The sequence below is a fragment of the Trachinotus anak genome, unplaced genomic scaffold, assembly GCF_046630095.1.
Source record: "Trachinotus anak isolate AG129_WGS33_773 ecotype Australia unplaced genomic scaffold, CSIRO_AGI_Tana_v1 ptg000033l, whole genome shotgun sequence".
Classification (NCBI taxonomy): Eukaryota; Metazoa; Chordata; class Actinopteri; order Carangiformes; family Carangidae; genus Trachinotus; species Trachinotus anak.
Window position 1 is genome coordinate 3,015,597 of NW_027273884.1, and position 27,900 is coordinate 3,043,496.

General features: G+C 38.7%; 1 protein-coding gene across 6 annotated transcripts in view; it reads right to left on the minus strand.

Moving 5' to 3' along the window:
• Positions 1–27,900, minus strand: part of alk (ALK receptor tyrosine kinase) — a 204,927-nt gene that overhangs the window by 91,247 nt on the left and 85,780 nt on the right. Inside the window, exon 1 of one of the 6 annotated variants that reach the window (XM_071471043.1) lies at positions 6,756–6,877. The exons of the other annotated variants lie outside the window; for them this stretch is intronic. Within the exon in view, the coding sequence (XP_071327144.1) occupies positions 6,756–6,793 (38 nt within the window). The 5' untranslated portion in view covers positions 6,794–6,877. Of the gene's footprint in view, positions 1–6,755; positions 6,878–27,900 lie in introns of those variants that run through there. 6 annotated transcript variants of the gene reach the window in all.

Consider the following 27,900-nt stretch of genomic DNA (forward strand, 5'->3'; position numbering starts at 1 on the left):
AATGAAACTGGGCCAGGGTGACTGACATGTAGCACAGTAAAAAAGAAAACCTTGTTGTCACTAGGCAGTGAGAACACTCTGCCATGAAAACTTTATGTAACTAGGGGGAAAATGAAAGAAATAACAATTCTATTTTGCTATAGCCTTTGTCATTACAAACAACTGCTTGACAGTTTTCTGTCTCACTAATTTGCCTTGTGTGTTTGCAAGACTTGAGAGGATCTAACTTTAACCCATGCATCTCAGAACGGCTAAAATATAGATCTTGTTGTCTTTTGTCATCATTAAAGTGTGTGAAGTGTGTGTGCATGCATATGTGCCTACAAACGTGCATGCCGATGATTTGCATAAGATTTAATGATGAGAAATGCAAACCTTTTCAATTTTTAAAAACATAACTTTTCTGAAAAGAAAGAGGCAATTCATCTTCAGTGTCTTTTTGATACACGTCCCATAGTTGAGAAAGACTGGTGTAGACCCAGGAGGTTAATGTTGGTATAAGAATTGTTCATGCACGAAAGGAAAAATTTGGAGGTGGTTGCTGAAATGTTTCTGCTATCAGGAGACAGAGTAGTCTAGCCTTCCCACAGAGTGAAAAATTGATCCTGCGGTGTTTTAATTAACTTCTTTATGCTGTCAAAATTGTGTTTGTTGTGCACTTCTTCAATTTTTTATTTACCTCTTCGGCTTCCAAAAGTTAAATAATTGCAAAAAATAAATTGTTTAGGAGCAGGTATGAGTCACATTTGTAATATTTGATTTGTTGTTAAATTCTAATAAAGGAGGTTTCTACCAATTTTACACATATAGTCAGTTACTAGTCATGGCTAGTAATACTCGGCCTGTGAAAGCAGCTGTACGGAGGCATATATGGGACTGTAGGACCTTAGTAAAGTCTTCATACAGAGAAACTAACCCATACTTAAACTGGGGATAGGTTGCTGAATACTAAATTGCTTGATTGGCCCTTTACTGACACACAGTGACTCCAAGACATTTCTTGACGTTATGAGCCACTTTTATACAACAGATGATCCCTTCAGACATGCTATATAAACTACCATGTCTCTTTCTTGTAATTGGATTTCCTCCTGTCTGATTAGCTGATGTCCTGGCTGCAGCTTACTTTGCCCTGCTGGGCTCAGTAGACTTCATGTTTCAGTCAGCTGGTGGGCACCAGAAAACATATGGCTCTCCTCAGGGACTGCCCTCCATACTGGACTGTTTTACATTCAGCCTCAGTGCTGAGGGAACACTCAAGCATAGTTTAACGGTAAGGATGTGAAACCCATAAAACATGCTCAGTCTCAGGGAAGATTTATCATCAGGCTCCCTCTCTGCTGCTGCCAGCAGTAGATTACATGTCAAAAGTGGCACAGTGAGCAGATATTTCAGCCAATAAGCAAGGGTGGAGGAAGAGCACGGCTCGTCTCAAGAGCAATATTGCATGGTCTTGCTGAGAGAAGGGCTCAGCCTGACCCTTGATCCTATTGTTCTTAAGAGTGAAGGCTGACCATAAACCTGCCTGCCATCATTGAGGTGAAATGTAGCAATAGGGGAGGCAAAACAGATTACAAGCCTGAGGGATGAAATACTCAGAATGGAATCTTCTCACAGGCAGAGCACATAACTGCAGAGATGGTTTCCATCTTGTTGCACAGTTGCACCGCGGTAATGAGCCAGAAAAAAATCTGAATGACATATGAATCAGTCCAGACATTGATTTAATGGAAAAGCCATTTCCCCATTGCCATTGGCCTTGATTAAAAGGAAAAAAAACTACAGAAATTTTTATTTCATCAAAGACAGAATATATCAATCAGTCCATAAGACACAGAGAGGGATCGAACCACATCAAGACTGGAGCTAAACCCTTTGACCTGGATCAAACCCTTATGCATGCCATCTCTAATCTTAACTAACAAATATCTCTTCTCTTGCATGTGCAAGGCTGCCCATTAGCGATTATAATAACACTACCTTATTATTAAAAAAAGTATTATTTTATCAAATGCTGTGGACCTACCCTCTGATGTAATATCATGTGTTGTTGCATGTGTCCTGAAAAATACTTCAGAACATTAAATTCAAAAACCCAGTTTCATAAAATATTTAGTAAGAAGCAGTCAACATATTTAACATCCTCACTGCAACTTTATTCTATTTATATAGAATGGATAATTATGCATTTGATTTCAAAATAAGGTCCCAGAGGCCAAAATATACCAACTATAGTATGAGTTTAACTTAGATTGGTATGTGGGTGGATGTTTCAGTCAAAGCTGACTAGAATGTTAATTGTAAAATAAACACAGAGACAAATGATACTGTTTAGGCAGATAATAAACTCTGTGCACAAACAGCCTCCTTTTGGGGCTGATGGGATAAGCAAGCTCCTAAGATGATTAAGCACAGTCCAGGTGTGGTGTGTCCACTGTGCTTCAGTTAGCTCTGCTTTGGGAGCAGTGACAATGCTGCAGTTGTTCATTTTGTTCTCCGGTGGAAATCCTTTGGCTTGTCACTTACCATCAAAGGGAAAGGGTTTCTTACACAAATGATCTTTGAGAACCAGTGCTGACTCATGCATTTTATGTGTAGCGACAACCCAGCAGTGACAATATTGCTTCTGCTCTGTGACTTTCTCACGGATATCTTCGTGTCACATCACGAAGGGGAGGTGGGACCCATGGCCATATGCTCTTTATGCACCACTGCTGACTCCACTGTATCTGTAGTGATTTCAACAGGTTTTATATTTGGATGCGCACTTGCCTTTAAACAGCTTTTAGAACCTCTTATTTTCAGTGACCCATGTACCCAAAAATGATCAGTATAATAACATGGGTCACAGAAATTGAAAAATATGCTGCCCTGACAAATTAAGCAACACTAAAAGAAAAAGGTGAAAGATTCAAAATGTGGTGCAGCTGCTCAATGCAACCCAAACAACAAAAAGAAACAAAAGTTCAAACATCTTTTTACTGGTAAAAAGGTGAAAGTCAAAAGGATCATCTCATGCCCATGAGGCATGACACTGGTAAAATATCTGCCAGCTAAAACCAAGACTTGTTGAACAAAGAAACACCATGAGCAAATAACTCCTATATGTTGTTCAACACTTCATTTAGCTCAGTCACCCAGTATCTTAATTAAAATACACTAAGAAAGATGTAGGCTTTGAAAAACACTTTGTTAAGGGGGGAAGCTTTTCAGATTTGTTACTTGAATACTTTGAGTTCTTTTGGCCTAAATGTGGATCTTTATGAGAATTACTGATTTCAATAGAGAACGTTTCCACAAACGGTATAGTAGGCTGCACACTAACACAGCAGTCATACTGTGTTAGTGCTGGATAGATGGTGTTGGGGAAGTTATTGAAATACATCTGGATTTAACAGAAAATTATTACTATCATGTCTTTTTATCATTATGTTTATTTCTAGGTTATTATGTCTATTTCCATTTATATTGTGTTGTGAATGCTGTTCTTAGTTACACAGCATTAATGGAACCTTCTTAATGATTTCAAATGTTAATTCCTAGTTAGTAATAGAATATCTCCAAAATATCTTGATTTAATTAAACAGAAAATGTATTAGTTGACTATTGGTACCAAAATATTGACTCTAGTTATAAGACACTGCAATATTCATGAGGATCATTAAATATACTTTTGGACTGTGACTGTATCAAGTATGGCTGAAACTTGTAATACCTTACACAACCAATATATTAAAAAATATATAAATAATATATATATATATATAAAATAATGTGTCATAAAAATTCTAAATATGTGATTTGTATGTTCTTCCAAAGATCCCATTAAAGCACTATGATAATGGCACTTCTAATGGCCTGAAAAATATGGCAATAGTTCACTTTTATACTCTATATTTATGGACTCGTCACAGACTAATGTGTTTCAGCATAAGCCTTCATTCACACTGCTAATGAAGCCTTTTTGTTGTTTTTGGCAGAGTACCAGGCCGCAAGGTCATCCAAAGGGGCCTACCCACCATAAATTCTTCATCTCATTTATGTGGAGGATCCTAGTTCTCTTTCAGCATTATTAAGATTACACTCAAATTGAAGTTGATGCAGTTATTGTTCAGAAAAGGAACAATGTACTGACACAAAAACTCTTTTTAAATCATATGACAAAAAGGTCCCAGATATTAGTTTATATTTAGATGACAGGGAACAATCTAAACATGACAATCTATTCCACTGCATGGCATTCAACCAAATGTCTCTGCCTTAATATTTTGTGAAACTGCATATTAAAAGCTGTGTTTCCTGTCACTCTAATTTTGATACAGATCCCTTGATGAGATTTGACTTGATTGCTAACTGAAGATTCGACTGGAGCTCTCTAAAGGTCATTCTTACCTGACAATCTTAGATGTTTTATTAGAAATACTGTCAGACTTATTGAGAGTGGTTTCATGAGGGTTTGAAAAGAGGCTCTTCAGAGTGCACAGTACACTGAGATGGATAAAGACTGAACACACATCACATTTCCAGTGCAATAAAGCTAAGCTGTTGTTTTTCCCCAAAGGCATCCTGCAACTTACTGTTTGTCATACACATAACTACTGTTATAAGTTATACAAACCAATCAGACTTCAGGTTTCTTGTTATTCTCTCAGCCATCAACATTCCCCCCTCCTGCATCATTCTGAGGATTGCTCGCCTCTTTCCTCACACAGGTTCCTCATCAATGCACCAGATCAGCTGCTCAGAGCCCTTCACAGCTGAGTGATCCGCCTGGATCCATCAATGAACATCATCCTCTCTCTTCGCTCTTCCATTCAGTATTATTCCATACATCTCACTGTCTCTCTTTCCACCTCTGTCTTGCTTCACTATCTTTCCGACATCTCTTCAATGTCTTTCTCTCCATTAAATACCATACTCACAATTCTGTGCTGCTGTAGAGCTGCAGCAGTGTAATCCAGTCCAAGTTACATTAGCACTGCAGTCAATCAGGCAGCCTGTCCTACTGCCCTTCACTCTCTTGAGAGTGACTGACATGTAAGCCGTCAAATTGAGGCTTTCGCTGAAAGCCCTACTGAGATGTAAAGCTCTCAAGGCAAAGTCAACAGATAAGAACAATTTACTCTGAGAATTTCTGATGCTGAACACATAGATTAATAATAATTTAGCTGGGTTTATTTCTTCATAGGCCATTAATATAGAAGATAATGGAACTGTGCTTAGACAGACTATTAATAAAAATATTGATAAGAGTGTCAAATTTACCAGATAATACACAAAATGTGCTTTTTTGACCAGCACAATGTTATTCATGGTGTCTCTCACCCCTTTGATTGTCTAGTTCACTGGTTCTCCAACTTTTTCACATAAAGGAACCCTAAACTGACACAAGTTAAACCCTCTCAAGGACCCCACTTTGAGAACCACTGGTCTAATAAGTCTATAAAGGAAGTTGAGATTCCACAAGCCAAGCTACATAATGACGCCCTTGTAAATCTTATTTATAAAACAGAGACTAATTTCTGTCAATTGGTCAAAACAAACAAAAATCACATGGAGTTCCTCAAGGATCCATCTCCTATTCAACATATGCATGCTTCCCCTTTCTCAGATTATTTAATATCATCTCCTGCCATAATACTGCAGATGACATTCAACTCTACATAACAGTGACACCAGGTGAACACAGTCCCTTACATTCCCTGAATAAGTGTATTTAACACAGAAATCACAGAAAAAATGAAATAATTGTGTTTGGCCCCAAAGTAGTAAGATTGAAAGTAAGTGCTCACTTGAATCCATGACATTAAAATCTACATCTCAAGCCAGAAATCTTGGTGTAATTATGGACTCTGACCTACATTTCAACAGAGATAAGACAATTAAAATCAGCTTACTACCATCTTTAAAACATAGCAAGAATTAAAGGATATCCGTCAAAACAGGATACAGAGAAAATTCAAATTCTTGAATACGGTTTGTGAGGATGTGACTAGCTGGCTGCAAACACCTGAAGAAACTGATTCAGGACTCAGATTTTGAGTCAGCGAGTCTACCTACATGAATCCACCAAGCAAGGCTACTGGCAAGGTGAACTGTCTTACTTATCCTGAACACTCAAACTCCATGCTTATTTAGCACTGTAGCTATTTGCCTCAACCATTCCTGTGGTCTCTCGCATACGTAAAAAGTAGCATTATGCTAAAAGGCAAAGAAATCTGGCCAAACTCTGAGGTCTGAGGTGAGGTTTGCCATTACAGCAATACCATGCTAACCAGCTATCCCTTGAGCTTCTGACACTTGGATCAAATCTGAAAACACTGCTACCCCAGCTGTGTTTTCCAGTAACTACACTTTCTCCCATACCTTCTGTCTGGCTGAGGAGGTGGGACTGGTCTCCTTATTTCCAACAAATGGACATTCACTCAACTGTTGTCTCCAAACATATACTCATCCTTTGAGTAGTATGCCGTTATGGTGATTGCTCTGGTGAAAGTCTCTGTGGTTCTCATCTAATGTGACTGATTGATACCATTCAAAAGCTGAATACCAATCTTCTGAGAGGAAATGGCATAAAACCAGTGACCTTGCTGACCTCAAGAGTTATCAGTCACTCCTAGCCTATTTTGTATCCAGAATCAGTGCTGCCAAAACTCCTTTTTACAAATAGATACAGCAGTACAACAAAAACTTGGAAACTTTTTTCCACCTTTAAAACCTTACTCAATCCTCCACCACCCCCACCAGACACAAACCTCTTTGCCTCCTTCTTCATTGAAAAGGTGATGGCCATTAGCTGCCAATTCTCTGAACCTCCCAGGGACAACCAGTCTCTGCTGGTCAAGGACACACCACTCTCCACATCACTCTCGTGCCCTTCTTGCCTCCTCCAGTCAGTACCTCACCACCTCCCTCACTCAGCCTTCTAGCTGAGTGCAAGGCTCCAAAGAGTGCAACATGTAGCAGTCCTACCACATGTCCATCCCGGTCTCCTCAGGCGAAGGACACAACTTTCTTGATCCAAATTAATCGGGCTTTAAGAGTGGCCACTTCATTGAAATGGCCCTGTGGTTGTGACAGAAGCCCTGAGAGCAGCCAGAGCTGCAGGTCAGTCTTCATTTTTATCTTGCTGGACCTCTCAGCAGCCACTGATACAGTGAACCACAGCATCCTGCTATCCATACTCTCCGACATGGGCATCTTGCTGAAAGCCCTTTCTTGGTTTGAATCCTATCTCACTGGGTGCTCCTTCAGTGTGTCATGGCAAAGACAAATGTTCTTAGCCCAAACCCCCTCCTCAATGGAGTGTCCCAAGGATTGGTACCTGGACCCCTCTTCTTTGCAATATACACCACCTCCTTGGGTCGAGTTATCCACTCACATGCCCTCTCGCATCACTGCTATGCCAACTATACCTGTTGTTCCCACCAGATGACCGCACTATCTCCGCAGCTCCTCTCCTAAACACCCTAACATGCCTAACTATCACTAACTATGCACTTTCGGTGCACTTCTTTATTTGAAATAAATGTAGTACTTAAAGTGATATTTCAGGTAATTTGACATCGGGTTGTATGAGGTAGTCATGCATAGTTGGTGTATTACCTGCAGTAGATCTGGATCAGCGCACATGCATCATGACTATGTTTGACATCCATTGCCACTGATGCAGCAGACTCATGAACAGAGTTTTTCCAGGCTGCTTTGTGACATTTTGTGATACCTACATAGTTGACCATCTAGTTATGTTAATTGTGGCCACAATTAAAATAATTAGACACAATCTCTCATACAATTCAGCTGGTTTTAGACATTTACATGAAGACAATCTGTCACATTCAGTGAGAGCTGACATTATAAACATGGCAGTAACAGTGGGGGGTTCATTAGTATTGTTGTTCAAAATTATGACAAATAGACATCCACTCCACCATACTAATAGTGCCCTTGTTTTATATACAGTAACAAAAAATGCAGCTAAATACAATGCATGGTCCAGACCAGTCAGTACAAGCTTATATAGGTAAAATGTAAGATTTGGAATAAGTCAATGTGGTTTTTTATATAGTCCAAGGGTCCTGAGGTACATCAACTGCTAAACACAACAGAGTTGTGGTTGTGTACTGACCAAAAGGTTTTACATAGTGATTAAGCATTCAGGACCAATATCTGTCCCTCACTTCCTCAGGGCACACTGCTCTTTGGAGCTGATTTACAGAGAATAAATTGCCTGCAGTGTGCCTGTTGAATCATGGTATAGATACAGCACAGCTATTTTCCACAGCAGTGGACAAATGTCTAGTTGGAAAAAGATTATGTTTCCACATCCAACCTTCTGACCTCATTCTGTTACCATGACCCCTTCAGGAGAATGTGTATACAAGCAACCAGAGTTCTTTATTAAAACCTGTGGTGACCAATTTATATCAAAACATAAATTTTTGTTGCATTTGCATACGCTTGATGAGTGTTTATGTTCCAACTACAGGAAGAGGCACCTTAAGAAAAGGGTGTGATGATTTCTCTACACTGTTACACAATGGCAAAGAAATGTCAGGTTTCTTCAAAGTTGCAACCAAGGGTATATGCAGTTCCCCCAGGAGACTGCAAGGCATTAAATAGTGTTTAAATCTTTCAAAATACTGCAAATCAAGTAAGAGAAAACACATTTAGTACACTAAGGAAGGAGATATAAAGGTAACTTACTTATGGTTCCCACATTGTAGAAAGGGAGATTTTTTTTTTATTGTAAGGTACGTCTAGGAGCTACTAAAAAAAATGTGAAAGTATCAAAGCGCTCAATCCACGGATAAGTGAACACAGCCTGAATTCAGAAACTGTGCCTTAAAATTAGCCATCAGGACTTCTGTAAATTTGTGATGAATGGAAAATTGAATACTTCAATGAAAAATGGAAGTAATACATTATTGAGTGCAGGGTGTAACAGTTACGCCCAGTCAAGTCTGGTACCATTAAAATGAACTGGAAAACAGGCAGGGTGTTTTGGCTTAATTTCAATAAATCAGAGTGAATCGTGGTTCAAAATGCAGCTGTATAGCACTTGTGTTAACTTACTAATGTTTAACATTTTTACATGTCTCAGACTAAAGATATTAAAAAAAAAACAAATAATACTGTGTTCATTAATTCTGTAACAAAGCATTCGATTAGAGCAGATGGTAGAATTTAGATTTCACTGATCAGGAATCTTTTATAAATGGATTGAAATGTTGAGTTGGTTGCCAGCTTATGCCAGTGTGTGGGATTTACTAAGTCATATGATTAGTATTACAAGCAAAAGAAATAATATTTGATGCAAGTACATCTTGTATGCTGTAGTACTTCTAAATTTCTTATAAAAACCCCCCTCTGTATAATTTACTTTGAACTTAGGGCAGATCCACACACTGCAAACAGAACATCAACAGCGTATGAGAAATCTGAGCAACTTCTTACATTTGAAGACGTGGGAGTAAGTCAGGAGCGAGAGTCATTGCTGTTGCAGACTCACCTTGTCAAGAAAGTGATACTTTCTTGGAGAAAAACACACAGCAATGCACCAATACACACACCAGTTTCTTCTGACTTGGTGTGTCTAAACTGAGAGCATACAATGATTATGTTAATACTACTACTACTACTACTACTACTACTACTACTGACAATAATAAGAGACATTATTTATATAGAACCTTTCAAAACAGTTTCAGAGTGCTTTACAAAACAGTAGAGATACCAGAGAAAAAGTGTGAAAATGAGGTACAGTAAAAATGACATAGAACAATGATTAACTTAATCAATAAAATAAGAAACAGGAGAATGACTTAATATAATAATAGATTTAAGAAGTTGTAAGTAAATTCAGACCCCAAGCTCTGAAAAAGCACACCTATAAAAAAGTGTTTTTAACAGGGATTTAAAAGAGGCTAAAGAGCTTGCCAGTCTAATCTCCTCAGGGAGGTTGTTCCAAAGAGTGGGGGCCATAACAGAAAGGGCCCAGTTACCCTTGGTCTTCAGCCAATTTGTGGAATGGCTAACAAAGCTTTGGCTGAGGGCCTCAGGTTGCGGCTGGGCCACGCACAGTGTATGCAAATCTAAGATGTACTTAGGTGCAAGTCAAGAGCAGACCTTAAAAGTCATCAATAGCATCTTAAAATCAACTCCAAAATTTTCTAGATGCCAATGAAGAGACACTAAAATGGCAGTAATGTGCTCTCTTCTATTGGTTTGGCTGCTGCATTTTGGAAAAGCTGTGTAGACTCTTTTGGCTCAGACATGTATAGAGAGAATTAAAGTAGTCCAAAAGAGATGAAATAAAAGCATGTATTTTTAGCCTCTAGATTCCCAGTAAATAAAATAGGAATGATCTTGCACAGAGCAGAGCCAGCACACCAATCAAAGATCCCAGGATTATCCTCAATGCGCATGTGCAAACGTCCAAAAAATGATGTTCCCTTCTCCACTTGGCCAGCTGCAGCCTTTGTCAAAGGGATATGGTCACGCCCACGAAAATGACAAAAAAAAAAACTATAGATACAACAGCTGGCTGTCAACTAGCTTCTAGAGACAATAGCCTGCTGCTGCCACAAGAGGGCAGTAAATTACATAATATCCCTGTTTATTAACAATTGCTACAAATGGCCTTAATCAAAAGAGAAATGGTCTGTGTTATGGTAACTTTATTTCTTGTTTGTTTTACATTCTTTTACATATGTTAGAGAACTCAACATTCATGTAATTCAGCTTCTGTTTATCAGTTTTAGTATGTAGCATTATGAGTATTTTGGTACATCTGGTTGTTAAGAAGAACTTTTTACTTTGTTTACTTCCACCTGTGAAAAGTTACTTAGTACACTGGGACCAGGAGCAGCTTAACATTCTCATGGCATGGCTGGGTTAATGCTCTCAAATCTGCCTCACATCAAATACAGTAGTAATATTGCTTCATTGGGACAATGTTAGAATCAGAATAACATTTAGAGTTCATTTTTATTACCAATTATTCAAAGTGATAAGACCTATCATGAAGAATAGTCAACACTGACGTGGGGAAGGTTCAATCTGTCAGTGATACACACTGATAAAGATGAGCATAAAAACTCGTGCAGCAGTATTACTGATGTGATGCTTGTCAATAGTGACATCTCACTTCTGCAGTAATTAATCTTTTCAGCCTTTTTCATAAAATGCAATCAAAATCAAGTCCAATTCTAACTGTGCTGAACATTGGATTGTACAGTAAAATACTTCATGTCAAACTTAAATTCAAAAATGTTTGAAATATGTAGGATACACAACTGTACTCAGAGCAAAACATACAACTATTACAGAAAAAAGGAAATTGCTGAAAAAAATTACTATGTCTGATTTATTTAGTTATTCTGCCCTCCAGGTATTTACATATGTTTTGTGGCTGCCGTATTATTGTATCCACTCAAATGTCACCTCCTGCACAGGCAGGAAACAGAAGGTAAAGAAAGAAGCTGATTCTTCTGGAGGATAGACTTATGTCAAAGAAATAGTTGTTTAATTTATTTATTGTTCAATGGTACATGTAAACATAGTACCAATAATTTTGTTGGAAATTATTGGAAATGTCACAGTACTAATGGTCATTTGCTGATGACAGGAATTTATTTTAGTTTTTTTTTGTAGCATTATGGTATAATTTCATGACAGTTTTTGGAAATAAGTACAGCATCTTAGAGGAACCAGGCCTGCCTTTCCCTTATACTTGCATATCTTCCTCTGTAGGGGCATCACAGTGATGTTGTGTTATATTTAGTTTTACTCTCAGTTTTGCTCCTCGTGCACATCAAGCTTTCACACAACTCCTAAGCCAGGTAGTTATAGTCTGACTTGTGTGTTTGAAAAAGCAGTCTGGCTTACAGTAAACTGTTACTAAACAGCTCCTCAATTTGAACAGAAAACTAGTTGTTAAATGGTCTATGATTGATGTGAAATAAACACTGAAAAGAATCCTCCCCGATCCACTGTGAATGTTTTACTTTCTGCTCATGTCATCTGTATCAGATTTTATATACTATGCAAATGGGGTTTTTATCTCTACTCTTTTCTGATTTGTAACCTGAAGGCATATTGAAGAAATTGCTGATGGCCAATACTAGGCCTATAACCATAACCATTTGCATGAAGGATGACAATGAGAGTGTAAAACCATGAATGTATTTTATGAATGAACAGTTCTTCAAAGGAGAGTTAATGTAGGGCAAATTACATGTAATCAGTAGAAGATTTTTTGGATCAGGCTTTTGCTGATTGTATTGTTGGTACCACATCTTAATCTTTTACATCACACAATTAGTGGGAGTGCAGTACCAAAAACATGGACATGTCAGATTCTCACATTAAACAATAAATAGCGCAGCAGCAAAGTCTTCTATCTGCTGCCTGATGAAGCAGAGACTGAGCAGGATGAACTGTTTTCTGTATTTAAAGATAGTTGACTAGCAAAAGTGCTTGTGGCAGCTTGACCTTTTGAATCAGACCGATGCTTGAAACAGTTTCACCTCTGATGATCCCAGGCATGCCTCACTGCCTGAATACTGAGCAAGCTTCAAAAGAGCACTTGATGAGTTACAAAGGCATCCACCAAGGGAGAGATCCAGATGCCAAATATTGCTCAGAGGACAGGTGCATCTGCTTCGCTGAGGCAGAGTGTAACTAAACAAAGCAATGACAAAGAGAGTGGGAAGAGGGAGGAAACAGCAGGAATGAACTAAGTGGGTAGAAACAGGGGATGGAAGAACAGCATGGTTGTGTGTGGCATCCTGTTGCTCTGCAGAATGAAAGGATCACCAGGGAAGGAAAAATGTATGTTCACTGAGGTGCAGCGGTTGCTAAGGTTTTAACAGTTGGGGAGACAGGTCTCTGGCATTTCACACAACACTGGATTTCCTTTAGCCAGGCTCGTGAGCATGGTCAAAATGCAGGGAGCATTGCTGCTTTGAAAGAAGTCGGTGTGTGAGGACTCCTGAAAGAGGACTGTAAGATGGCAGACCACTAGGACGGTGGATCATAAATATAGCTGAAACATTTTAGAGAATGGTGCATCATTTGTGATTTCAAAGGAATCTTCAGACTCTCTGGTCTACACAAATGAGCACTGATAGGTCTCTTGATTCAGTAATGACTGATTCAGAATCTCTTGCTGGGAGCTGCAGCCGAGGCTTTCGGCTTACCAGACCTGTCGGCTCCTAATGATGAAAAAGGTGGCAGGTGTGTGTGTGCAAATTGCACATGATGAGGTTCCCGTCTCTTGAAACGTCTCCGTCAGAGGAATTACACATCCTAGTAATCTAATTGAGGTAGCCTCAAAGACAACTGACAAAAAACAGTATTTACTCCCCGAGTCATGATGTGCCAGAGGCTGCAGAAAGGTCGATTTATCTTGTGCTAGGCAGCACCTTACACTGATATTTAGACTCCTGCTGCTTCAAATCAGCTTAATCTCGTTTCAGATCATATGATTACAGACAAAGCTGGTTATTCCTCTATGTTTATTCTCATCCACCAGATGGAATGAAGTTGCTGGGAAGTTGCACTTCTGATCACATCCAGACCCAGTGTTAACAGTGATCCTGTTAGCCTGGGGCACACTGTGTTTTGAGACCAGTCCTTTTAGAGATAATTTGCATCAACAGCAAAAGGTAAACACTTGTGTGACTATGGTATTTTCAGGAAGAGAGCAGGTGAATTCATGATGAAACCTAGTTTCTGCAGGTTTGCTTTTCCACAGCAATTTTGCCTGAAGGCCTTCTTGACTCCTTGTATTTTGTTTTGGAAAGAAAGTCTGAATACATGTTTTCATTTACATATTTACCTCTGGCTTTACAATAATCTTAGCAAAGTGGTATACGTGTATAGACCATAATGATTCTAATCAAAAGCATAGAGATGTGACCCTTGCTGATGTGGTTTTCATATAATCCATGAATCAGATAAAAGATCTGCTCACTGTGCTAATAGCTCCCAGCTATTTTATTAAAGCAACATTTCAATCTACCAGAGATCTTCGTCAGGCATGGCAAATCACCATCACAAAGCAAAACAGGCAAGATGTAGACACAGTCATCACTCTGGTGATTGTGATCTTCATGATTAAGAGTCAAACGATTCTCAGGCTGGACCAGTCAGAGCAGAGCAGGACAACCCTGTCTGATCCTCCCACACGGGGGACATAAGCATGCCACTATGGAGAGAGCAAAAAGATGGCAACAGATCTTTATCGGAAACAAAAGTTTCCATCCCACGTCCCTCAAAACAAGTCCAATCAGTCAGTTTAATACATTACGCCACATTTGTAGCTCAGATTAGTCTTGAGTCTGAGCACCAACATGGAAAGATTTATAGATAGGCAGTATGAGGAAGGTAGGTATCAAAATGCTGTAGAGATTTAAGAAGCCAAAGTGAATGTGTTTGAACAGGAGAAGTATTGATTCAGATAACAGAGGCTCCCTCTGCATCATACAATACTCTCCTCTGGGAGATGCGTTAGAAGAAATTGTCAGGCAATATTGACATATTCTGAAATCTAACCCTTTAACCCTTTAAAAAAAATCAGGGTGTCTGAGGGCTTCCTCGTTAAAGAGAGAGCCCCCTCTCCCCCAGCCTCTGTTCAATAGGCTGTGGTGGGCAGGGCCATGCAGGGGGGGGCATAGCAGGTATCCATCTAAATTCTGGCCCATTGCTCGACTGAACTTGCTTGCATTCCAATAAATGTTGGGGCAAGCAATATGTGACTGTTTTCGGTTTTTATTTGTACTTTTCATTATTGTAGTTTTTCTATTTTACAACACTTTTTGTTTCTATATAGTAGTTTTTCTATTTGTCTTTGTAGTAGTTTTTATGATAACTACTACAATGGATGATTTATGTGACTCATGATTTATATTTGCATTGTTTTTCATACGTGCTTGTATGGCATCAATGTTTATGGTTGAGCTTGTTTTTGCCCTCTCCTTAGTGACAGGCTCTTGTCTTGCTCATGTCCTCCATGTGGGGGGATTCAGACAGCGTTCTCCTCTGATTAGTCCAACCTGAGAATCTTTCGACTCATGCAGATCACAATCACCTAAGTGGTGAATGTGTTTGTGTCTGTATTTTGCCTGGGAACTATTAGCACAGTGTGTGGATCTTTTGTCTGATCAAGCACCTGAAAGGGTTTTTTTTGCATGTATGTGCTTTACACCCTGTTTGTCTTTCATGTAATGCATAACAATAAGCTCTAGGTTGTTAACAAGCAATTCTTAAATCCAGTGAAATGGACAACACAATACAGTATTAAGTATGAAGACCAGAATACTTGGCTGAATCCTCTTTCACAAACTAAACATGCTTTAAAGATTAATTGGGTATCATTGGAACCTGTCGGCTCATATTATGTATTCTCTCGTCATAAATTATATTTTATATCTACTTTGTTTTGTGTTTCATCTGACATTTGACAGAGGAAGTAAAACCAGATGTTTCCTAGGAGAAGTTATCAGCTAAAAGCGGTTCGTGAATACAAAGAAAATTGAGTTCAGCATTGGCAGTAGGTGATATGTTCATGATTTAACAAGGCGAGCACATACTTGTTTATCTCCACACCTCTTCCTGTAGTTATCAGGGGGAATTCTTGCAATAAACTGTGCTATCCATGCTTTCATCTTCACTAAAATAGGCCCCTAGGGATAACAGGTGATGGAGGGTTAACGCAAATACAGGGGGAGGTCTGTTAGTGCACCTACATAGTGGAGGTGCATAATTGTGGTGAAGAGGGCAAAGGGATACTAAGAATACAATACAGCAGGGAAGGAGGGAGGGCTTATTTAAGGGCCACATGGGAATAAAGAGCAGCACGGTTTTTCCTGAGCCAGTGTGAAACTCACTGCTTTTACAGGCTTTTCTATTGATGATCACATTGGATAGAAGTACACAGAAGTAAGCCGCTGTTGTTACCAGAAGAAAATAGAAGCAAAAATCTGAAAAACTCGACAGGTCATTTAACAGACCTTTTGAGCCATAATCTTCAAAGAATCTTATTTCTTGCTCGTACAAAAATATTCCCTCTGCTGTACAGTAACAAAGTTCATCCATTTTACAAGGATGTTTCTCCACACCCTGACTCAGACAAAGTTGAAAACCATACAAAAATATAGGGAGGATTACAATAGTAAATTACTCTTCTGTGATTCAAATATAATCATCAATACAATTGTTTCAAATGTAAAACCTCTGACTGCACCAGAGGAACAAACTGGACCTTGGTTCTTCTTCATTTTGTTTCAAGGTATCAGCAGACTCTGGTTTGTATTCATGGCTAACTCTGAGTTCAGACATTAGACGGTCTTGAAGCCTTGCTTTCGTCATCTGTCTGAGAGAATCTTTCATGTGACAGTTTGGTTTTATTGCACAATGGACATCAAAGAAACACAATAGTGGAATGATCTTTCTTCACTCTGAAACTTAAATAGTTCCTATGAAACCAAGCTGAGGGGTGACTCAGGAAATGTGCTATGATTAGTGGGAAATGACAGGCAGAAAGTTCTTTTCTGTTCATGTCAAGGAAAAAGACTGGACTATAGGGAAGTTAAGGGTCTTCTCAAAATGTTTAGCACTGGGTGACACGCAGGGGGCAGGGAGTGAGAGATTGAGGGGTTTTGAAACACACAACACGCCCTGTGTGCACCCCATTTAATTTATTAATCAATTATCTTAATTTTATGTACCAGATTTTTTTCCATTGCTTTTCTTCTGAAAAGAAAACAACAGTAATGGCATAAAAAATAATCCCAAACTTCTGCCTTAAAGATAAATCCTCCAGCAGGATCATGGTTAAAATGCTTTGAGTGGTTGACACAGCTTTGTAAGTGCAGTCCAGTTACCATTTACAGTGTGATTTCACTACCCTCTATTTCCTGCAACTTCCCAAAGGAAGTAATGTAAAAAATACAACAAAAAGACAACATTAAACTCCAAGGCTATAGCTTAAGAAAATGTATACTATGTTAATGCCTAGAGGGCGGTAATAGCAATGTCCACACCCTATGGCCCAGATTGACCATGTGCTTTGTCACAGTGACTGAGTAGAAAACGTGAAGAAAACTTACAGTACATTTCCCTCCTTTGCATACACACCTTAAGCCTCTGTGAATAGCAAGCTGTTAGTGCCTTTCTCAATGTCCAAAGACAGAACAAGATAAGATGACTTGAAATGCTCTGTTATCCTAAGATACTGTTTTTCTACCAAAAGACAGGACAATGTGGACTCTTCAGTTCAGATAATGTGTGAGTCACAAGCAGGTATAAAACACTGACATCTCCTGTGCTCTGAACTCATCCGCGTATCTCATGTACTTGACTGCAGATGCTGAATTGAACAGAAAGACAAGAATTAACTTTGTGTTTCATTTAAGAGAGACTGACACCACAGGGCAGAATAACTACATATTTTCTAGACCAACATTTTTTCCTTTTTTTAATGTGAATATACACTACAAGTAAAAGTAAAGTGAGGATGCTCTCAAAAAATAATGCCATGAATATTTCTCGATTTTGCAGTAAACAGAGAAAACCATAATCAAATCAGTGTTTGGGTGTGACCGCTCTTTGCCTTTTGAAGTTCTATCAGTTCTCCTTGGTACATTTGTGCACAGGTAGTTTGCTCTGAGCAAATTGAGAAACTTGCCACAGTTCTTCTGTGGATTTAGGCTGCCTCAGTGTTGTCTTTCTCTTCATGTAAAACCAGACTGATACCATGATGTTGAGAGCAGGATTCTGTGGGGACAAGACAATTTGTTGCAGGACTCTTTGTTCTTCTTGTCACTGAAGATAGTACTTTATGACTCTGGCATTTAGACTTGCTGTCATTCTGCCTCCCTCATGGTAATGGACAAAATTTTAAACAAGTGCCTAAAACTTTTGCTCATCTTGGATTTCACTAAATCCTGTGTGGAAGTATGATGGAAAGTATTTTATCATCTTAGTCATTATTACAAAAACAGATTGCCAATTTTGACAAATTCTACCATGATAGCCTAAGACACCATGTCCCTATTTTCAAGCATGGAGTCAATCCGTTTTTGAATGACTGCGCCTCTTCTATCACTCTCAAAAATATTCCGATTTTTCCTGTTGTTTCCTGTTATACTGTTATCTGATGTGCTTCTATGAATGATAAAATTTGTTTCCCCCCAGTTGAAGGTGTTTGGTGTGCAACAGAATTTTTCATCTAATGGTGTAATACATTTTCTTTCAGTTTTGAGAAGATATCTAGAATACATACTTTGTCTTGTGTTTTATTCTGTTATGTTGACTCGCTTATCCCACACTCCTGACTCACTTATTTTGTAATTTTCAAAATCAGTGAACTCTCTCATTGACCTGAGCTGACAATTCTGCACACCGAACTCTCCAGAGAAAGTTCTTGCATGACTGATCCAGATCTGTTATCATTTAATCCCATAAGACATCCTATTCATTAATTTATTCTAGCATTGCATTAGTTATTTTGATGATGCCCCTGTTAGATGTGTGGTGCCTTCCATGCAATTAGATGCACTGCATATGTGCATATGCAGTACATCATACATATTATACACATCATACACATATTATAAACTGCAAGCCAGATCACACAGTACAGCCACAATGTTAAAGGAGCAGAACCATCAAAGCTGCAGCATGTCACCCAGTTGCATCACCTCATTGTGTGCTTCCTTCCATCTGGTTTCTCTCTGAAACTAAATCTAGTCTCTCCTCATAATGCCTGTGTTCCATTATCATCCTTGTGCCTGAAAATGTACCACAGCGACACAGCACGAACTGCTTCAAATCTAAATGCTGTTTCTGCTGCTTTCAGGTAGTCAGACCAAGCCATTTCCTATCATGTCAAAGAGGAGTTACAGAGTGCTCAGTACTGATTGAAGCTAATTCTTGTGAAGGAGCACTGATGAGCAATTGGATATTTTTATGCACTATTAATTACTGAGGGGCTATTATGTATTAGGGCTTTGTCTCCAGTTGTTGATTTCAAGTACTCATTAAAATGGGTGCAATTTTAAAACACTCAAACTGCAGAAAATCATTTGGAGAACCAGGCCCATGGTAATACTTGGAAATTAAATCTTTACTGTACATTCCGGTATGGACTACTTATGACCATGTCAGTTTGCTTGTAGACAGACATGACACAAGTGCCATGACAATATGTGGGAGGTTGTGTTGGTAGCCTGTCACAGGGACATGGCAGACATGCTTAACTGGTATTAATATCACATACCTGTTTCTCTTGTATAAACATCTGGCTTTGATATAAAAAAGGTCACATCTTACAGAACCAAGGTGGACATATGAGAGCTTGGAAGTAAACAAACAGCCTGCCAATTCTTCAACCACAAAGCCAAAAGCTGTAAGACTATCCACCCTAACTCCCTATGCCAAGTGTCTACAGTATGTTGTATAATGAGCAACCTCAATAGCCGAAGGGCAGGTTGAAACCGAAACCAACAACCTCACGCTTCCACTTTCAGTTTTTTTTTGTTGTTTTTTTTTTTCAAGAAAAAATAAAGCTGGATGTGCAACAAATTTCATACATGGTCATACAACTTATATCATATAGACAGTTGCTACGTATATGACATTGATATTTGCACTACTAACATTATGACTTTAAAAATGTTTAACTTCATGGAAACACAAAGACAAAAAAACAGACAGTTTTCTCTGCATTTTCAACATATTCATACAACCTTCACACAACCTACAATATAACCTCTGAATGGCCAAACTGCATTAGGGACAATAATAAGGAGGACTGACTGCTGGTTTATTTGGGCTTTAGAGAGCTAATTAAAGTCACAAAGCCTCTGTGAGGATGAGTTGTCTGAACTTTGCTTTGATTTTGTGAACACTAGCAGCTCAGAAACCATGTTTCATAATCGCAAGTCCCCTTTCAGATTTTGTGCCTGTGAAATATTTAAACAGAATCTACTCCGTGAGTTTATGTCCCAGCCACATTCTTCTCTTGTGTGTTTGTACAGTGAGTCACTTTGTCTACATGGCTTGAGAAGCAATGAGAGACCCTTGAGAGAAACATTCTTTCTGTTGGTGTCATCATTTTCAGCAGAAAGGCTCCCAAAGGTCCTCACGTACTTGTCTAGAGAAGTATGCAAGAACTATTTTCTTCCAAAGTACGACCATCGTAGTTCTTGATGAAAACTGTCCATAGTGGGGTCTCTGGAGTAACTGGAACATTGTTTCTGAGAACACAAGCTGCTGGTACACTTTTATTTATATATATTTTTTATGCTCTGAGGGCCACATACCAAATACCATTTACTGCCATGTAATTGAGGCAGTGGCTAACCTAAATAAAACTGAAACTATCTGCATGATTACATATCACCCTACGATTGAAACTATGCATCACTTCACATATGTCTTTGGGAGAGAGTCACTTTGCAATTCTAACTTCTAAAATGTCCACTTTCAATGAAGATGCCTGATAATGAGTTGTTTAATGTTTTGTAATTTTATTCTCGTCAGAATATGACAAATTAAAGGTATTTTTCCATCAGAACATCAAGGGTCAGAAATGGAATGATGAACTATAAACGTTTATAATGTGCACTTTGGCTCAACAAGACTAACAGCCATGCTAGCAGCTCTGTGAAGTTGTAATTACCATTGTTGCTTTATGAAATTAGCGTATGAGCATGCATACATTTGCTAATTAGCACAAACGACAAAGCAGGGCTAGTACTGATGGGAATGGATGGATGTTCAGGGCTGTATAGCAATATTCTCTAGCAATGAATTCATTTTAAACTATTTTTATGAATCTATATGAGGCATATCCTTTTCTGGCATTAAAAGTATTTTTTCCAGCTATACAAGAAAGAGAATCATGTGCTGTAAATAAGGAAAGATATTAAATTTACAGGACCACCCCACACGCCTACTACCGCCTATCTTCCTATAATGAATGAGTTTGACTGGCAGCAAATGTTGTAACCAAATCATATCTATTCCCTTTCTGTTAGACACTGTGTCATTCCATTTAACTGGGGCATGTCATCCGCATGCTGAAAGAAGAACTACTTCATGCTCAAAGAATAATTAGTTGACACTTATCACTTTGATCCATTTGTACAGATCTAATCTGGCACAGAAATGAATGACATACTTGTACAAGCGTGGCTGGTGTTTATCTCACTTGTATCTACTATAATAACCTCAGATACTGGAATATCAGATTAGATCACTCTTCACTCTACTTTGTTCAAAGTAAGTTAGAGGGAAACTCAGCAAATGTGCACAGATTTGCAGAACTATAGAATTAGTTTCCTCAAGGATGAAGCTCACAGTGAGTCGCATCTTTTTAAAAACAAGCCTTGTATATCTAGACATAACCTGGTGGAATGCATCTGCAAAATCCTTTGCAGGAAAATAAATTATTTGTGTACAGTGAGAGGTCTGTGATTTTTTTTCATAAATTTGCAATCTTGCAATTGTCTTGCACTTTCTGAATAATCATGATGAATAAAAATGACAAACAGAAAGTCCTGCTTGCTCTGCAGTGGATCAGTTTCTTTCCTTTCTTTAATTATTTTGATTATATTTGAACAACACACTCAACCCGTGGATTCTTGCAATTTAGTTTTTATCATAGACGCCTCCTTGCTCCACCTCCTGTGCTCTATCACACTGGCACTCACATAAAACTGGTCAGTTTACATTTTCAAGGAAAATTCACAGCCAATTTCCAAGCCATTATTAATAATGGCATGCAATAATGATGTACACTATTTTTTGGTGAATACAGGAGTCCAAAAGAGGAGCTTTTGCTGCTGGTGGTTAGTGGTGGGCAGCATGGATACTAGGGGCCATGTAGTGGAGGAGCAATTGAGTGCTTGGAGATAATGAACATATGTGTGAGTGCAGCTCAAGTGGCAACTACTTACAGGGAAGTAACCCTCAGGAAGAGGGGGCCATAACTACCATCTGTTTCTCATCTAGATATGAGCTGGTGTGAGACTATCAATGGAAATTGTGGGAAATTAACAACAGGTGATCAAATTTACCAAAAAGTATTAAATTCTTTCCATAAAAATCATATACTCACAAACCCTTTCTTTACTAGAGATTGTATATAGCAGAAAAGCCAACAGCCAATCAACAGAAAGAGATAAGTCAAGTCAAAACGATTTATCATACAGCAACAATGTTTGTGCAGAGGAAAAGTTACAGAGAAACATCTTAAAAGTTGAATAACTGAAGTTCAGGTTTTCTATTGTTAACACTGGTAGAAGTTGCAAGTTACACAGATTATTTTTCTCAGTAGGAAGAATGTGATGGTAAATGGACGACACTTATATAGTGTCTTCTTTTTCTATGCACACAGCGCTTTTTTCTAACACACACACACACACACACACACACACACACACACACACACACTCCACAGCCTCCACAACATATTAGAGCATGAAACAAGATGAAAATAAGAAATTTATGTCAGTGAACTTTGTTCCATGTCTGGATAAGAAATAATGGAGGTACAGTATTTCATGACTGACAAGAAACAGCAAATCATTTGTTTTTGTTGTTTGTTTTTTACAAAGACTCACACACAACTCAGGCAAATGTTCATGAGTCAAATACAAAAAAATCAACAACAATCAAAATCACTCTGCACATATTTTTATAGTGACATTACTGTAGTTTAATTGAATGGACGACCTGATTGCCCTGCAAAGCCTCTGTTTCTTTGGACTGTAAATGCATGTTTTCAAGGTTCCTGAAAGTGACCTCTCATCTCTGCTGAGGCACCTCAATAACCAAAGTGCCATTCTACCAGAAGGTAATGCTGAATTAGAGTTGTCACGATACCAAAATGAGTAACCACGATACTATACCAGACAAAGTATCTGGTATTATTGCGGTACTGCAGCCTTTTTTTTAGTATTATCATTTTTATGAACTGCGATGTATTTGTACAAGTTATAAATACTTAATAATTACTTATAATGTTGTTTGGTGCATGATAAACATAATACTGGTGATGTTGTCTGGTAAAACAAACAAATGTTTTTATAAATAACATTTATTAAAACGTTAAAATTGAAAACAAAACACCAGATACACTGGTTGTGTGTCTAGTCAAACTTTTAGGTATTTAACTTAAAGGATACATATTTATTAAAACGTTAAAATTGAAAAAAAAAACAAAAAACAGATACACTGGTTGTGTGTCTAGTCAAACTTTGAGGTATTTAACTTAAAGGACAGAACTTATGTTTGTTTTGAAGCGATTTCTCTCACCGAAGCGGAGCTGTCTTCATCCAGTTCGTTCTTGCCGGCAGAAACACACGTACAGCCAATCAGCTAACAGACGGGCGGACCCAGCGTGCGGAAACAGCCTATCATATCCCTGGACGTCACCAGCAAGAGGCAAACAGCCAATCATTCAGCAGCTGTGTAGTTCGGTTGCAGTAGTTGCCATGTGGGTTTGTTTACAGGGGAGTAGCATGCAGTGAGAAGCCGGGAGGAGAGTAGAGGCGGCCGCTATGTAGCGGAAACTGGCACCGGGAGCATAGTAATCCACGGTAGTACCGTCGTGTAGAATTTCTAGTATAGTAGGAACCGTTACGATTTGGCACCGCGGGGTAGCGTGGGTACCGTGCAACTCTATGCTGAATGGAAGATGGCCTGACTGGAGGAGGAATGGGCCAACAAACCTGGGAAGTGGACTCCCGATGGAGAGCTGCAGGAAAAGCTTTTTCTGAATTGTGAAACAAAAACCTGGTTGATCTGTGATCTGCAATGGCCTGTGCACTTGTGAGTAACAAACCCTAACCAATTTTAGAGGTACCAGGGGAGAGGAAAGGACAAAGAGAGGAGTCAAAGTTCCTTCTTCACTCACTCTGCCCCCTCACTGTATGTAAAGTGTGGAGTTTCAGGCTAAAGGTAGTTTACTGGTGTTCAGGCTTTTGCACAGGACATCTGTTCTCTAGGTTCCAGCCAAAACCAGAGTGGTTCACAGTTTAATGCACGTGTGAATGAAGGCTGGTTTTCATTGCTGTGTTTCAGTGTATGGAGATTTATCTCAGCTGATTGGCTTTCCTTTGTAATACACCCCATGTTGTGTATGCAATGAATGAATTATTGAATGAATGATTGAATGAATTAATTGATCAATTTAAATTAAATAAATTGATCAGTTAATTTAAATAAAAAATAAAATAAATAAAAACTGAACACAGATGAATGCAGCAGAATTGCTGATACCCGTGTCCCTGCACTTCTACACCTACAAATCAGTCAGTGAATGAACACAGTGAGATAAAGCAGATGCTTACGAAGCTTGAGATCTTCACCTATGGGGTTTCATAAATTATGTACAACAGATATGGAAAACCCAGGGGACCAGGTGACTAAACTATGACAGGTCCTGCTGACACACTGGATCAAACTCAAGTCATTGCTGAGCACAAACACCATGACTGTCAGAAAACCAAGATTGCCAATTTACATTAAACAAACTGTTTGGCCAATAGTTTCTTACCATGACATTGTTATGCTGTGCACACTAAATGTGATACAGAGAGGTCCTTCATAAAAAGAATCTTAATACACTCTGGGTTACGATCACAACACATCACTCTCTTTCAAAATTATAAACAAAAAATGACATTTTTTTTCAATGGATTGTGCCAAACAGGGGCTTGAGAAAGAAAAGCAGCTTAAGGCAATGTTTTTGTGTGAATATATTTATGCAGTCAATGAAAACAAAACAGCAAAGAGAGCATTCTGCAGAGACCATCAGGTCAACTTCAATGCCCAAATAATAAATACCAATTAACATTTGTGTTGACTATAGCTGCCTACTGTTTTCATCATATGAGAAATAGTTGATCTCTTATTGAGCTCTAATTCTTAAAATGTATCTTCACTATCTAAGGACTGCTGCGGATTGTGTGATGATAAATTCAAACATCTTTTAAAATTTCTGAGTCGCTGAAATGACTTAAAGACTGGATCGCACTGCCTCCACATCCAAAGTTATTGAGCCATTTACTGAGCTAAGAGCTCAGAGACATTTGGCTTTAGATCCCTGAAACGTCTAGGACACATAAAGCTGTGTCACAAGAACAGACATGGTTTACCTCGATAATCTTGAAGAGAGTTAGCATCGGATGCAATGAAAGTTGTATGTCGGATATATGTCAACATTTTTTTTTTCTAACAGGTGTAGCACTTTGCCTGTTAGCTATTATCTGGAAAACCATGCCTGATACATTTATCTAGTAGATCTAGTAGAAGCTTACACGGTCAAGTCATACACAGAACATAGTGAAATACTCTATGTAACCTAAAATTGGCAACATATTCAGATGGTATATTCTTGCCTTTATATTTTTGACATTTTATGTTTGGATGAATGCCTGGTTTCATTTGACCTGTGTAATTACATCCAAATAGCTGCAAGAAGATTTGTGACATAACTACCACGCTTGTAGCCTATTGAGCTTTATATTTCCAGTGCAGTGCCACTTCAGTTTGACACTTGACTAATGGCTCCTTGGTTAGATGCCTAAAAGCTATAGGTAAATGCAAAATGCCTTTAAAATGCTGGACATTTAGTCAAAGTCAAAAGGTTGTCAAAATGTTAAATTTACATACTATACTACAATATTAATAGAAGTCCCACATATCTCCAGTCCACAGGCTACAGTCCAACTTGTCAGGCAGTTACTGAAATACAGAAATAAAGTCAGATTCATCATTTCAAATCAGTTAGAGTAAGGTTCAACAGCTGACAAAATAAGATGCTCTATACTGTTGTACTTTGATTTTTTTGGGAGAGCTTATTTTCTTTTACTGCAAATAGTCAAAAGTGAAAAAATCACTGTTGAAATACAGACAGGACACTGGGCAATAGAAAGTGAAGTCCAAGTGTGAATTTGTTTGCATACTGTAGGTGTGTATATATTTTTATTTTCTTTGCAAGTATTTATTTCAAATTAATCAACCAGCTGATTTCAGTATACTCAGTACTCCATGACACATGGCTGCCTATCTCTGGGCTGTAGTGATTTTTAAAGAGGGTAATAAATTTTGTTTGACTTAGCCAAACTCCAGGTTGCTACATAAAGCTATAAAAAGCTACCAACTATTCTGCTGTGAGATGAAGACATAAAAAGACATAAAAAAGACACAAGAGGATCTCCATTGAAATCATCCTACATATTAAATGGAAAATAAATACTTGATGGTAACTGATCAAAGCTCTTGAGCTGGCTTTTGATGTTTGGATAAGACACCTTAAAAGATAGACAACCACTGCCAAACTGCATTCCTAACCATTTGCAACACTTTACAAAGAAACATGGCAGCAGTTTCAGGTTAAGTCAAACTATTGTTGGTGCAACTGTTAGCTCTGTTTGCACTGGAGGAACAGTTTCCGGTTCCTGTCTTGTACTTATAATCATTTCAACCTTTGTGATATGAAGCAATACAGTAAATTTCTGATGCTCAAGTCTTTGGTCAGAGGCTTTGTTTACATTAATTACAGCAGTGTTTCAAATTAATGATTTATTAACTTGTAATTTCTATATTTTTAAATAAGGTTAGATTTGACATTTTTTCTGTCTGAGCAACCACCATTTTTTTTTTTTTTTACAGGGACGTATCACTGCATCTCCACCATACACATGAAACCTGCTCTTCATAACATAAGCTGTCAGGGAGACGAGGGCAAACAGGGAGAAAAAACACTCCCTCTATCTCAGCATTTGCTTTGATGCAAAACGCACATCACAGCAAAAAGATAAAGAGAGAATGCGCATGAGAGGAGAGTATTGAGGAGTATGCAAGCTGAGGATGACAAGATATAACTCATCTGTGGATATCCTATATGAGGCTCAAGTGTTGAATTTCTGAATCTTTTTATGAAGTCCCATAGGGAGATGTCACCAAAACGCTACAGAGACACAGTAATAATATTTTGTTCATAAAGAGAAAAGTGTGTATGTGTGTGCATCTCTCATTGGGCTCTCAATTAATATATAGGTAGAAAATATGTAGCACAATATATGATACATGGCTGTACGCAATTGTATGCGATGCACTTTAATAGTTTCAATGTAATGTTTATATAAAGCCTTATGTACTGTACGTGATGACCTAAAATTTTGTCCTGTCCTGGTCATGACTGATATTTAGTTGTGTTGAGTATTTGCCGAAGGAATCTAAAATGCAGAGTAGAATCAGAATCAGAATCAGAATCAGATTCGGTTTTATTGCCAAGTATGTTTCCACATACAAGGAATTTGTGCTGGTGATTGGTGCAATTGGGGATCAGGGGGATCAGTGACAGTGGGGCTCTCTAGCCTTGTTGATAAGGCTGATAGCAGAGGTTTTGGTCCTGAAGGACCGCAGCCTCCTGCCAGAGGGGAGTGACTCAAAGAGTTTGTGTCCAGGGTGGGAGGAGTCAGCTACAATCTTCCCTGCACGCCTCAGAGTCCTTGAGGCGTACAGGTCCTGGAGGGACGGAAGATTGCAGCCAATCACCTTCTCAGCAGAGCGGATGATACACTGCAGTCTGTTATTGTCGTTCTCCGTAGTAGCAGCGTACCAGATGGTGATGGAGGAGGTGAGGATGGACTCAATGATGGAGGTGTAGAAGTTCACCATCATAGTCCTTGGCAGGTTGAACTTCTTCAACTGCCTCAGGAAATACATCCTCTGCTGAGCTTTTTTGATGAGGGAGCTGATGTTTAGCTCCCACTTAATGTCCTGTGTGATGGTGGTTCCCAAGAAGCGGAAATGCTCCACGGTGGCCACGGGGGAGTCGCACAGGGAGATGGGGGTGGGTGGGGCTGGGTTTTTCCT